Source organism: Chaetodon trifascialis, chromosome 4, assembly GCF_039877785.1.
Source record: "Chaetodon trifascialis isolate fChaTrf1 chromosome 4, fChaTrf1.hap1, whole genome shotgun sequence".
Taxonomy (NCBI): Eukaryota; Metazoa; Chordata; class Actinopteri; order Chaetodontiformes; family Chaetodontidae; genus Chaetodon; species Chaetodon trifascialis.
In genome coordinates, this window is record NC_092059.1 from 18,662,805 (window position 1) to 18,676,984 (window position 14,180).

Here is a 14,180-nt window from a genome sequence, read left to right on the forward strand (position 1 = left end):
TGATGGCACAGCATTGGAAATATGTTTTATTTCTTATTAATTTAACTTGTGTCCTTGTCATGTGGCCTAGTGACATTAAAACGCTTCGTCTGTCATTATTTATATAACTGGGTTACACTTTTTGTTACAGAGTACCCATTTTGACACTAACCCAGGCATTACCAACAGAACCACTGACAGTGATGCTAACCCCCTTATATCCCACAACTCACTGAAACACACACAAAACCCTCACCTCACTGGCAACAGCTGCTTCCTTGGACTCACAGACCAGGCAACCAATCAGCAGGAGCCTGCTGAATCAAGTCAGACAAAAGCAGAGACAGAAAAACCGGAAAGGAAAATATTTGTCCTCAAAATAAAAGTGATGCTTATTTAAATTTCAGAGGTGGGTTTCCTTCAAAAGACTCAGACCTGAGTAAACTTGAATGGGTCACATACAGATTGTTAGAAGTCAGACTGAAGTTATAGAAAAGTGAAGACTTTGACATAAAAGAGGAGATTGCACTTGGACTGGACCAGGGCTAGCGTATCACAGCAGAGCATTTATAAAAGATGGTTTCCAGAAAAAAGAAAAAAAAAAAAAAGGTTTGGCAACCATAATGAGCTCCCATCAATTTCACCTTAAACAGAAGACACCCTTCTAGGTTGTCTGATACATGTGGTTTGACTTGATGCCATCATTTGGGTGCTATTTTAGCCGATATTAAATGTATGAGCGGTTGTTGCTCCTGTGCTATCACAAAGGTTGGAACGATACATGATGGCAAAGTGTTATGGTGACTAATTTGTTTTGCTGTTCTGTTCTGATTTGGCTTCCGATAGTTAAATGTTAATTTTCCACCCCCTAGTTATTTTTACTTCACACTGTAAGTGGGCAGGGAAGAAGTCACACTTGAAAGGACAAATCATGCAAATCCTTTGTAAAGCAGTAAAATTTTGCAAGATTCACTTCTTTGTTAATACATTTTGGTAACATCTCAGTGTTGCAATCCCTCAATACACTGCAGATACAGGAGAAGATCCTCATTGACTGGGGTAAGATTCACATTGTGAGGGTTCAGACTCAGACCCAGCATGGGAGTGGGTCCTTGGATGTGCAAAGAGAAAATAAAAATGATCCAAAAAAGATTGGGTGGTGTATGGTGCAGCTGTAAAAATAAGTATTTAAAAATAATTAGATGTTATTGGTGATATGATTGCTATAATTGAAGATATGGGGCTATTTTACACAAATGCAAGGTCAGTGTTTTTATGTGTTATAAGTATTTAAAAATAATTAGATGTTATTGGTGATATGATTGCTATAATTGAAGATATGGGGCTATTTTACACAAATCCAAGGTCAGTGTTTTTATGTTCTCTGCATCACTAATACACAATGATTTGATTTTTTATTTTTTTTTAATCAAATAAATGTAGTAGCCTTATATGAAAAGTGCACAGAGCTGGGCATCGACACACATGTATGGTTGTTACAGGTTGAGGTGTACTCAGCTCTTAATTTCAACCAAAGCCCTTGCAGAGACGACTCTTATTTTGTAGGTTGTAACCGGACGTTACCAATGGTAAGTGTGGGTGACTTGACCTCAAGCTGTGGCTTTCTGGTTGTGGAAGTGGAAGAAGCTGTGTCTCCTCAGTCACCCGCCGGCGCCGCCTCCTCTCCGCTCCGCTCCGCTGCCGAGGACAGAGGACAGACTCACAGCGGAAACCTCTGCAAGGGGACACGGGAAGGTAGGACAGCGAGCCCGGCCACACTTTCTGCCTTTTCATGCACGACACTGGACGAAAACGGTCCTGACATCATGCCTGCAGGACGCTCTTCTGAACTCTTCATGCCCGCATTTATCCAGAAATGTTTCTGCACACTTTGAATATCGCCCTGATTCAGTCCTTTAGTTTTTCATTGTGGTGTCTCAGGGTCATGGCATGCACATCTGTGGACTTAATGTTGTGTTAGAGCATTTGTGTAGCATTCCTCCAAAAATCTCCTTGGAGTTCCTCTTCTCTTCAGTAGCTCTGAGTTGTGGCTGAGATCTCCTCATTGGCTGATGACAAGGCAGTGTGTGTGTGTGTGTGTGTGTGTGTGTGTGTGTGTGTGTGTGTGTGTGTGTGTGTGTGTGTGTGTGCGCTGTGAACAGATGATGTGGCCGACAGCACACCAGGTACCTAAGTGAAGGGTGACTCGGTGTCGTTCACCGGCTGGGGGAGCAACCTGCAGCGTCTCACTGCTGGAAAAGAACTATGAAGCATGTTTTAGGGATTGATAAATGATATCTCCGAGCAGTTAAAGCTCACTTTTAGACTGACACATGTAACACAGATGATGTAATTAGCTGCAGGACTTGTAGATGCATGCACATGTATCCGTGGACGCTCAGAACAGCAGTGAGAGAGGAGTCATTTGATCAGCTGACTTTGCAGAAATCTGCAAGTTTATTTTTTACTGTGCATCTCTGTTTGTCATGGCAGCTGCATTCTTGACCTTTGACCCTGACACATCCTTTCTCATAGCAAATACTGTCAGTTGTGTGGTGTATTTGCAGTTTGCATTTTCTGACAGCAGAGGTATTAAATTAGAGTTTTCTCAGGTTTTTATACTTGCATGATCAAATTTTTCTCTCACAATACTTCATATCAGAGTATCTGCCAAATGATAATGAGTCTGTGGGATAATTTTCATGTCAGACATTGTGAGGCCATGCGTTACTGTGGCACTAAAACCTGAGTTGATAGCCCAGCATGAGTTAATGAATGTTGATAATGATAGCAACACTGAATTTCATTAAAACTTTAACAAAGAAACTGTATTTAATGTTGATCAGCATCCAAGGCGGGTTACAAATTGGTCACTAAAATCTCAACGGGGTCGATAAAGACGATAAGAGCTGAAACAACTGTGTGATTAATCAATGAGTCCATTGAATGATGGTTAATTGTCAAAAAAATAAAAATAAAAATAAAAAAGCCAAACATTTATCGAACATGAGGATTTGCTACTTTTCTTTGTTTTATGTGACAGTGAGCCGAGTGTATTTTTGGTCTTTTGGACAGTTGGCAGTCCTATAGAAGATCAAAACTGCCCAGAAATGAATATGATAAAAGACAGAAAGAGAAGACCTTCCTCTACCATCTGTGCTCTGTTCCCAGTGCTGCTGGCTGACGCACTTCATGTCGAGTCAGCTCTCTCTCTCACTAAATATTGTTTCAGACCCGAGAGGCACATTTTCAGAATGAGGGGAGCACATCCGAGGTTCTACGGCCTGTTTATGTTCCCACTTTTCATCTGCACGCTGTTTATTTGGGGAAATTGAGAAAGGAATGCCCGCCTCTCTCTCTCTCTCTCTCTCTCTCTCTCTCTCTCTCTCTCTCTCTCTCTCACTGTCTTTGTAGTAGACAGAGTCGAGTCTAAGAAATATCCCCCAGTTCTTTGTATTGTTTCTATCACCTGTTCAGGGTTTCATATGGAGATGTGTGTGAATGTAGACTTTTTTCCACTGAGCCGGTCTGAAGTGCTGAATCAGACTTGTGACATTCGTCTTATTGGCTCTTTAATCCCGCAGCCTCATGCTCTTATTAGAAAAGAGAAGCCGCACTGCCGGTTTAATGAAATAATAAACTGAACCTAAAGCTGATTCATGAGCTACTCCCTGATCAAAGTGGAAACAGTGTGTGTGTGTGTGTGTGTGTGTGTGTGTGTGTGTGTGTGTGTGTGTGTGTGAGAAAGAGAGAGAGTGGGGGAGTGCTAGACTTGAAGCTAAGCTGAGGGACACTTAGCATCTGTTCACTCCACACAGACTTTACTTTGAGCCGGTCATATGGCTTTGATTAATCTGCTGGTTTTCGGATAGCTCGGCTCTGCCTGGCAACAGTTAAAGACAAGGACAGCATAGTTAGCTGTAGTCTTAAAAAGAGAGAAAACTCACTGTGCATCCCTCACACCACATGAAAAAGCACCGGTCACTGCTCGCTAGGAGATGACAAGATGTAAAAATGACGTGTCAAAATGCTTCTGGGTCCGCTGTGTTCATTACATTGCAAATTTGGCCCACCCTTAAATTCCCACCTAATTACCCTGAGCGGTCCAACTTTTCTCTCTCTTATTAACAACGACCCCTTTCTTCTCCCCTGCTTCTTCCCTCTTCTGCAGATTGTGATTGCTTTGGAAATTGTGTGGCCTGTCTGCAGCTCGGACCGCTTTCCCTCTTGGCTGTGATTGCGGCTATATGCTGATATTTGTAGCTAATCCAAGCAAAACACGGAGCAGGGAGTCAGCGCATGTGCTCGGCTCGCTTGGCCTGCTGACAAACATACGTTTTTTATTTCTCCAAAAGTGATACAGCCCAGAGGGAAAGTTTTGCACAACAGGCCCGCGGAAGATGTACGACACCGTCACCTCTGCGAGACAGCTCGCTCTTCATTTAGCTGCATTTCTGTGGGGTTTATAATGGAGTGATAATTTACCAAGACGGCAGTGCGTGTATGTTGCTGTGGGGATCTGTTTGAAGGCGGTCCACAAATCTTTTTGAGCAGCTTCACTTAAAATGCGCCGAGGGACAGCGCTGAGGGGGTCCAGTCGCTCCCTCTTTCCTCTTGTTTGAATAAACAAGAGGAGAATTAGCAGTAATGAAAAGCACTTGATATCAAGCTGCAAGTTTAATAACCCCACAATAAATGGAGAGCGGGAGCAGAAGAAGTAATGAAAAGGGAGGGGAGTCGTGCAGGAAATGACTGGGAGAAAGCCTGAGGGAGGGGAAGAGAGAAAGACTTTCAGTTGTTCCACGTATGAGGGAAGCTGCAACAGTACAAAGACCCCTCAGTGCTTCTTAATGAAGCTCTCCTTTTACTGTACCTTCCTTTGAAATGAAATGAGAGGCACGTTAGGGCTCTTTTCAACTCATTCCTCCACACTCCGTCCAGGGTATTAACACTCAAGAATGGCTCTCGCAGCTGGCTCGAACAGCTTACGCTCTGCTGTGTCTCTCTTTCATTCCCCTCGGGCTTTGCGCTCGTTTTTTCCCCCTCCTCTTTTCAGGAGGCAACTTGTCCCCCCTGCTCTCGTCACCAAAAGGTTTCCCATCTGCTTCCGATTACCTTTGGCTGCAGTTGGTTAGCCGCCAGCCATCTGGGCCAGTGCGGCGTCTCCGCTTGCTCTTCTCTCCCCAGACGGCACTGAGGGAGGGATGGAGGGGAGAGAGGCTGGGACAAGAGTGAACTGGGTGGGCAGACTTTACTGGAGAATAGCAAGGGTTGGGTTTTAGCTGACACTGCAATCCATAGCCAGGAAACTCAAGTCAAAGAGAAGGGCACCCATGAAAATGTGACTCCTGATCCTGGCTCTGCTCTGTTTTGTTAATGGGTACTGTGGGTCTGAGGAGTCATTTTTCCACTGTTACTGTAAAGTAGACTCGCTCTGCGTTGATCTATAAGTAAGAAACAAACTCAAGCCGAATAGCACTCAGTTAAAAAGGAATTTGGGGTTCATGTGTAGCACAGTACAGTTAGCGTGACCTCCACATGATCATCGGGTGCCATCGTACAAACTTCACTTTGTATTCAGCGGTTAAAAAAAGAAGGCATAGAAGGTACAGTAATAAACTTCTGCTAATGGAGAAAACTTTGAATTTCACTTGACTGAAGTGTTGCAGTCCTGTTTTGTTCAACTGAGACGTTTGACTTAGATTTGGACATTGCTCTCATTTGCTGATCTAGAGAAGCGGTCCATGCTTTACGTCCTCCAGACTTGATCATTGTACTGCACTTTATCCTGCTCTCGAAACATCCAGGGTTACCTGTCAGTTTTCAAAATTGATTGTAAGACTTTACAGCTCTTTTTGGAGGCCTTGTGTGGTCAGACTCTGCTGTGTTTGTCAGTTATACCCACATGACAGCTTGAATTGCACCCTAATAACAAACCCCAAATCACAAAATCTGTGAAAGAAATGATTAGGAAGAAACACGCTGCTTTTAAACATGGCAGGAATGTAAAAAACAAGTGGAACATAATGTCTGGTTAAAGCTGAAATTAAGAAAGCCAGACCAGTTGAAACCGTCTGTCTGCCAGAGAGCACAGTTAGTCAGTTGTCAGCTAATGAACAGCTGTAAAATGTCCTGCTTTTTAAAGATTTTCAAAGCTGTAACAAACAAATATTTATATCTGTGGCAGTTCAAAAAGCCACTATTTGTCTGGCTGTAATTTTTACAGTATTGTACGCTTTGTCCCAGATGTAAACAAGCTTCATATAGACAGTCATACCATCCGTCTGCTAGCCAGGACGCCAGCCAATTAGTAAGCTGTACAGTCAGGCAGCCAGCCAGCAAGTCACTCAGCCATACAACCAACCACCACAATCAGCCAGCGTAGCAGTGATGGCAACCTGCTGCTCCTCTCAAATTGGCTCATTTTACCCCCAGAGCCTCTGACATAATACCCACTTCAAGCCCTGTTTGGGCATTAAGCACAGCTTTTTACAAGATCAATGGCTTCCTTTGTGTTTGAACTCTTTCCGGTGGGCAGGCAGCTTAAAGAGCGGGGCCTCAGGGGCCCCAGGTTGAGACCTGCTGTTGTCTCTGGTCATCAGAGTGAAAGACAGGGTGTTTGCCCTTCACCAAAGCCAAGATTGATTAGCTGAAGGAACAATGCAGGACTGGGCGGTCCTTCACTGGACGCTGAATATGAACTGGGTAGATTTGTCTTGTTAGACTGGGAACTGCATAGGTCAATGGGATCTCATGCTCTCTCTCTCTCTTAGCCTGTGTTCCTCTATGTCTCCCTAGTTCCTCCCACCTTTTTGAGCCTAAATCTGTCTCCCCTCCCTTTTGACTCCCTCTCCTGCCTTTCCGCTTCCTCGCTGAACAGTTTCTCTTCCACAGGCCCACAGAGAGGAGTCTAAACCCACCACTGCTGCTGAGCCCCTTTGGGAGATCCATCCAAGCTCTTTCTGCTTCTGCGAGGACTTGTCCAGGATCCATCACCACTCGCTGATCCGCACACTGTAGAAGCTGCTATGTCTGTCTGAACCCCCAGATCTCCCTGCAGCCATGGCCCAACAGAGCGCTGAGCTGTCCCACTGCTAGGCGACAGGGCATCCGAGAGGGCAGAAGACATGTTGGGACAGAGGCCCGGGGACCACTGCACTGAATTCTGTTACTATAGCAACTACTGTAGTAACCATGGAAATGCTATGGAGGACTGGTCTGGTCTGCACCGTGATCGTCATCATGGTTGCCACCGAGGTCGAAGGAGGTCGCAGACATGAGTTGGCTCAGTCACAAGGTGAGAGGAGGCGATTCTGATGAAGGTGCTGCCGGTAAAGCAGATCGCTAACACCTGCTGCGTCAGGCTGACTTAGACCATCAGCATACAGGAACATTTGAGAAACATCTGTAGAGAAACTGTTTGTAGTCGTAAAGAAATCATTGATTTGAATGTTGCCCACAATGGTCAAATGTGCCCAGAGATAACAAAAGGGATAGATACCACAGTGGAAATGAATGGCAGAAGCATTATTATCATCAGACAGTCTTATACCATCATAGTAGCCACCCAAGACCCCTTCCAGATTCCCGTTCCCGGTGCCTCAGATACCACCACTTTGTCACCCCTGTTGACATGGCGTACAGACACACAGGCTTACCTTTAGCATCTGTATGAGACGCACCATGCTTTCACCTGATGGATGGGTTTACAGTAAAGTTAGTTGAAAGCCCGGTTGCAGTTGGATGAACTCCAGCCGATCGCTGATAGTCGACATATTTATTCAGTTCCCCAACTCTATTGGTCGGTTACAAAAAAAGTACTGAGGTGTGATACCAGCCCAACCCATGACAACTTTAGAAGTATACCCAACCAGACATAAATGTTAAATAGAGCTTCAACACTTGTTTTAGGAAAAGTTGCTCCTGTAGCGTTTACTCTGAAGAGTCACCACGGCAGTGTTGTTTTATAAGATCTCTTTTTGGTTACTCCATGAAAAGTTCGTGCATCAGCTCGGTCATGTTCAGGTGTCTCTGAGGCTGAGGAAAATTGAACTCATGGCAAGAGGGCTAGACGTCTACACTGTATTTACTGTCAAATTACAGTAATCCTATTACAATTCTATTATTACCCCGCAGTAATCCCATAGTCATTATAGAAATGTGTATTCACTGTTTCCCACCAAAAAACAGAGCCGTGTCAGACTGGTGTCCCACCCTAGTCTGGAGCAGGTCTAAAGCCAGGTTACATAACGTGGGTTGACCTTTTCAAACCCATCAAAAATTCAGTGTGAAAAGAGTTTCAGAGAGCTGTGTTTGAAATAAACACACTGTTAACATCACAGACCTTTTTCTTTGAGGTCTTCATGAATAGTGGGACAACATCATCGGTTTATTGTCTGTGCTCCTGGCTTTAAACTGTGGGCTGCTTTAATTATTTTCAGTCTTTGAGAACAAGAGTACTTTAATGTATTTTATGGTCGAGGCGACTGGAGTGAAGTCTGTTTTTCATTTCAGTTAAAAAAATCCAGCTACTCAGTGCTACCCATGTTTAAAAAGTCAGAATAAATAACCTTTTTTAATATGCGTTTAATTTGAGGGTCTGATTGGAGTTTAATTGGAATTTAATGACCAACATGTCTCCCATAGTCAGTGTAATTGTTTTTATTTATAATTCACATGCTCAGATGAGAATAAGTTGAATGAAATGAGCCGTGGAAAACGTTTCAGGTCTGACCTGGCTGTCTGACTGGCTGAGGCACACTCCAGGCCTGCAGGTCTGGGCTGCTGAACTTGAACTCTGCCTCCACAAATCATGTTGCTGTGGCACGGCCACGTGCCCGCCCCCCTCACCTCTCACCACACCGTCTCCCTGTCTCTCTCCCATACACACTGAAGCCAGAGCGACTTAAAATCCCCCGAAGGCAAAGACATAAAATCTCAGAGTGTCAGTGCCTCGTCACCCAGAACAAGGCAGTGATTGTGTATTTCCTAAACTTAACCTCTGACCCCTCGCAGCCATCTGTCTGCAATAGTCTGCCACGCTGCATCCTTTAAATAACCCAGCCCTCAAACCCTGACGTGGCTCATTCCTGCTCAGGCTCTGTTCTCAGCAGGTACACACACTTCTGTCTTTAAAGCCGCATTAATTCTTACTTTTATATTAACAATGGATCAAATGACTACATCTAATGCAAAAGGAGTTATGGTTAGTCATTTGGCAGATGCTTTTATCCAAAGCGACGTACATGCCCAAGGATACTTCGGCATGTGGACGCTCTACCTCCTGAGCTACAGCCGCCTGTGTGAGTTCATCGTAGCGATGAACCCAGAATTTTGTTAGAGCATTTTAGCATTTTGTTAACTAGTGGTGTTGATTCCACAGCTGTGCTCTCATCAGTACAGCCAACAGCTGCTGTTCAACACGAAAGCTCTGCCTAACACTGCTGTCCCTGCACCAAACAGGCAGGCAAAGTTAGCTCATCCGACATTTTTCTTGGTGGAGACCAAAAGCAGAGCTCAAAGGAATGCCATTATTAAAGTTACATTTATGGGGTTAACAGAAAGACAATGCCAATGAAAACACATGTTGCTTGTGTCTGCCAGATGTGCAAATGCGCAGCTGTTTGCTACGACGTTCACCATAATGTCTGCATAAGGTAAATTTCCCTGAAGGTGAAGTATTAAAGGTGGTAACAAAGAAGACTAAAATGCGTCAGTCTTTGGGACAAAAGGTTTTGTTCTTATGATCCTCTCTCACTCCCTCTCTTCTGTGTGTGTGCTTCTCTTTCTCTCCGCTTTGAATGTGGCTGACGTCTTAACACAGATGATAACCCCACTGAGTCATTTTGGACTAAAACTCTTACAACAGCAAAGGAAATCATGGAGAAATTGTTAGAAATACGACGATGTCTCTTGTGTTTTCTGGTTCACTTGGTGTCCAGCTGTGTGCAGAACATCTTGTTAGTGTCTGTGTGTTTGTTTGAAAAGGGGGGGGGGGGGGGGGGGGCAAATATGCAGCAGTTGTTTTTCTCTCTTTGTTGTTGTGTTTTTAAAGAAGTCAGAAATGACGAAAGCAAGTTACACAGAATTTTTTTACCCAGAACCTTATAGGAACTGTGTCTTCATCAGTCTTCATCAGTCATTTATCATGAATTGTGAAGGTTGGTTAGGACTTGGTGCTGCTGCTGTGCCTTCAGTGGTCCTATGTCCTCATACAGCGTGCAGTCAAAAGAATGTGCACAGCTGAACTTTACACCCATTTGTGGTTGTTGAGCATCTCGTTGGAAATGAATCTGCGGCTGTAGAGTCTTCACTTTGCTGGGAAGAGCGAAGACTCCAGACTTGCACAAGGTTTTGTAGCATGGCTGCAGGGATTTTGTGGCTGATTTCATTCAGCCACAGACGCATTAGTGAGGTTGGGCACTGATGTTGGCTGATAAGGACTGGCTCACAGTCGGCATTCCACTTCATTCCAAAGGTGTTGGGTGGGGTTGAGGTCAGTGCTCTGTGCCGGCCAATTATGTTCCTCCACACCTAATTCTTTATGGACCTGGGTTTGGGGACATTGGGGGACATTGTTTTGTTGGGAGAGAACGTTTTTTTTTGTCTAAAATACTGTATGCGTTTATGCCGCAGCACTGAGATCTCCATTGTTTGGATTTTATGTAGCACAGTAGGTGTAAAAAAAGGTGTATCTACCTACACCTGATTGTCACCTGGAAGTACGTGTTTGGCACGAAGGGGCAGTTTCCAAACCATGAAAAACAGATCAAAAGGACACAAAGGCATTTGGACAGACCTTATACAGTAATATACCCCTGTCCAAATGCTTTATCACTTCCCTCTGTGTGCCACCCACACTGCATACAGGTGAAGGACCCACAGATAAATTGTGAGTGAGGCAGCAGTTGTCTTCCTTTAGAGCTGCAATACTGTCAGTGTGATGGCTTTAACAAGATTATTGTCTAGAGGCGATCGACTCCTCTTCCTCTCGTGGTAGTGGTTTGAGGCGAGGCAGACCAGCGTTTGATGTGAGGTTCCATGAAGGTGTGTCTGGTCTGGAGGGAGGGACAGTTTTCCATCCAGAGTGTTTCCTTCCACTATTTTCATTTATGATAAGGCGAGCTGGGTGATGCCCTGCTCATGGGTGGAAGGGTGTATTTACCAGCACAGAAGCCTTTGTATGAAACCTTTTTAGCCGGGGAGTGTCTCCTGCTCTCCTGTGTGCTGAGAGAGAATAAGAAGAGGTGAGGCGGTGTTGGCTATTAACTGTACTTAACAAAGCATGTAACAGCTGTGTCTTCCAGTCAACTTCCAAATGTGAATGACATCTTACTTTACTTACTGATGTTTGGATAGTTTCATTCTGTAAACAACAATAACAGAGCTGCTCTGAACATCTGGTGTGTATCTGTTTTTACGGGAAACAGAGAAACAGGGAGGTGATAACAATTTTATTCCTTTGTTGTTGCGGAGTCACTGTTTTTGCTTTGTGTTTTGAATGAAGAATATCTATATTAAGGATTACATGCTTTTCTCCCCTGGGGGGGTGGAGCAGACGGCGAGCAGGGTTGGTTGGAAATCCTGTGGAGAGGAAGCTTGAGGGCTTTTTAAAAAACATTTCCGCTCAAACCTGTAGTTCAAACCTCATACTAATTTGTTTTGCTGTTCTTCATTAGTGTACAGTTTATTCTGTGTGAGGTCTCCTTAGTTTCTTCCTCAGAGGTGGGTTACATTTACTTCGTTAACACCCTCCCTTCATTTTCTCCCCAGGAGCTTTTCCTGTGCCTCAGAGTTAATGGTAATACCACCTGTCTGATTGCTTGCTGTGGTTTGTGACAGCAGGATGGATGTGTTGTGGGAAACGCCTCACAGCTCTTAGGAAGGTAATGCTTTTGAGCAAGTCTGTGGGATAGTACTGAGATTTTGCTGCCTTCAGGTGCTCATTTTAGGCTGTTATGAACTTGTCATCGTTGGAGTTTCTGAAGGCTCCAACTTCAAGATGTGTTCCCATTTTTTTCCAATATGTTCAGTCAGTGTAACAGTAGCAATGCTTTCTGGGTCTAAATCTCAGAATTGTATTGCATCTTTACTCTAATGTGTAACCACTATCACTGAATTATCTGTGTCCGTTTCTTCCCATACTGTGTTCACAGTTCCGTAGTTACTTCTTGTTTGCAGACCGTCCCACTTCCTTGAACTCTTACGGGAAATGTGTGTTGCTTCATAGTTGTGCATCTATACATAGTGAGAGAAGAAAATAAAACATGAAATTATAATGAAAAAAATGCTGACTCATTCACCGTATTTGAAAAGGGAACATGGCACCATCCATTTTTGTTCTGATGACTGAAACCACTTGAACGCCGAGCATGTTTGGTGCTAAACGTTGCATGTCGAAAATACAGTACGACCTCACGAGTTCCATGTCAAGGCAGCATTTGTAATTGTGCTCGTTGTTTATTCAAGCCAGACCTATCCACTGTTTACGGAGTGTTTTTCCCGGTACAGAGCTCTCCAAGTCTGTACCAGGGCACTCTGATCTCTGGGTATTTACTCTGTGTGGGAAGGGGCTGCGTCTCCACCAACCGAGGCCAAAGGTTTGATGAAAACTGGGCTCATTTGCCGGTGACCTCTCCCCGTTCGTTAGCTGATGTTGGCTGTTTGGAGCCGTGTGTGTTTGGACAATAAATCTCCACCAGGCCCCGGCACAGACTGGGACAGACAGGAAGTATACAGTTTCAGTGTCACCATGGCAACAGTCCTTTGGCCTCATGCAAGAAGGGGTTCTTGGAGTGGAGGGACCTTGTCAGCAATGGGCCAAAAAGCCTCCAAGTTTCTCTTTGCCAACTGGGTTACTGTCTCAGTAAAAAGCTCCACAGTGTTATTCAAATCAAGCAACTCCCAGATCCTCAACTGTTTTTAATTAGACTCAATTAGATTAAGCTGAATTTTGACTTTATTAAGTTAAACTCTGGTTTTGGTTTTATGCCTTCTTTATTTTCCTCCCTCTAGCTGCTTTCCTGTCCAGTCTAGGCCAGTATGAGATTGCCATCCCAGTACGTGTGGGACCTAATGGTGAGACGCTGGATGCAGAAACACCTCAACACCACCGAAGAAGAAGACGCAGCGCTGAAGACAGGCTGCCTGACTCTGTATAATGCTTTTTGAAATTGCCTCCCTTATTTTTCATTCTTCTTTTAAGTCTGTGTTTCTTACATTTATACACATCTTTAAGTTACTCTCTAGAATACTTTTGATCCAAGAGCAATTTTCAGCTGAGCTGTCTCTTTTTCTGCCCCTTAGCTCTTCTACCAGCTGTCCACGTCACGTAACAACTTCCTGCTGAACCTAACGCTGCAGGGAGGCCTGCTCTCTAGGCAGTTCAGGGTGGAGTACTGGAAGAGAGGCCGATTGGCCTGGAGTCATCCTTACTCTCCCCACTGCCACTATGTAGGACACCTCCAAGATCAGCCGCACTCCAGCAAAGTGGCCCTGAGCAACTGTAACGGCCTGGTAAGACTGAAACCTTCAAGCCTAATCCAGATCTAATACACCGAGTGGGGTCAGCAGCAGCAGCAGCAGCAGCAGCAGCAGCAGCAGCAGTGCTGTCTTAGCAAATAAAGGATCAGCCAGGCTTGATTTCGGACATCAAAGCATGAAATTTTAACAAACCTCCAGAACCCAAGCCAGCTTTAATCTTTGCCCAAACAACCAGTGTGTTCCTCAGAAACTGAAATCGAATTTCAGATATGGAGGTTCATCCTTACGTTACTTATAATCATTGTAAGAGAAACACTGCAGCTTAAGAAAATCCTGCAGCTACTGTCCCATCACCACTGCTCTCTTTTATGCCACGCTCACGGCTTGTCGCATGGGATGGATGTTGGAGGGAGAGAGTCGGACAACTACACACTATTGCAATACTGCAGAGTTGGTCGTGTGAGGCTTAGAATGATTTTACACTGACTATGTTAATATTCTGAAGATTAAAATTTGGGTTTATGATCTGGAATGACAGACTTTGGCTGATATGAGGCATCTGTGTTTGTTTGATTTTCAGGCAGTTTCGTGCCAAGTCAGATGTTTCCTATTATTCATTCATAATTATGACTTGGACTTTCATATGAACACTGAAACTGATGATAACCGTTACTCCAATATGACAGAAGCGCAGTATCAGTATGCATGAGGCGAACCAG

The 14,180-nt window shown here is 44.3% G+C and overlaps 2 protein-coding genes across 2 annotated transcripts in view; both read left to right on the forward strand.

Moving 5' to 3' along the window:
• gtpbp3 (GTP binding protein 3, mitochondrial) overlaps positions 1-14,180 on the forward strand; it is a 224,220-nt gene that overhangs the window by 195,695 nt on the left and 14,345 nt on the right. The window lies entirely within an intron of this gene.
• Positions 1,707-14,180, forward strand: part of adamts10 (ADAM metallopeptidase with thrombospondin type 1 motif, 10) — a 43,450-nt gene continuing 30,976 nt past the window's right edge. The window contains exons 1-4 of the mRNA XM_070960992.1: positions 1,707-1,734; positions 6,874-7,276; positions 12,994-13,133; positions 13,285-13,494. Coding sequence (XP_070817093.1) covers positions 7,174-7,276; positions 12,994-13,133; positions 13,285-13,494 — 453 coding nt within the window. The 5' untranslated portion in view covers positions 1,707-1,734; positions 6,874-7,173. The remainder of the gene's footprint in view (positions 1,735-6,873; positions 7,277-12,993; positions 13,134-13,284; positions 13,495-14,180) is intronic.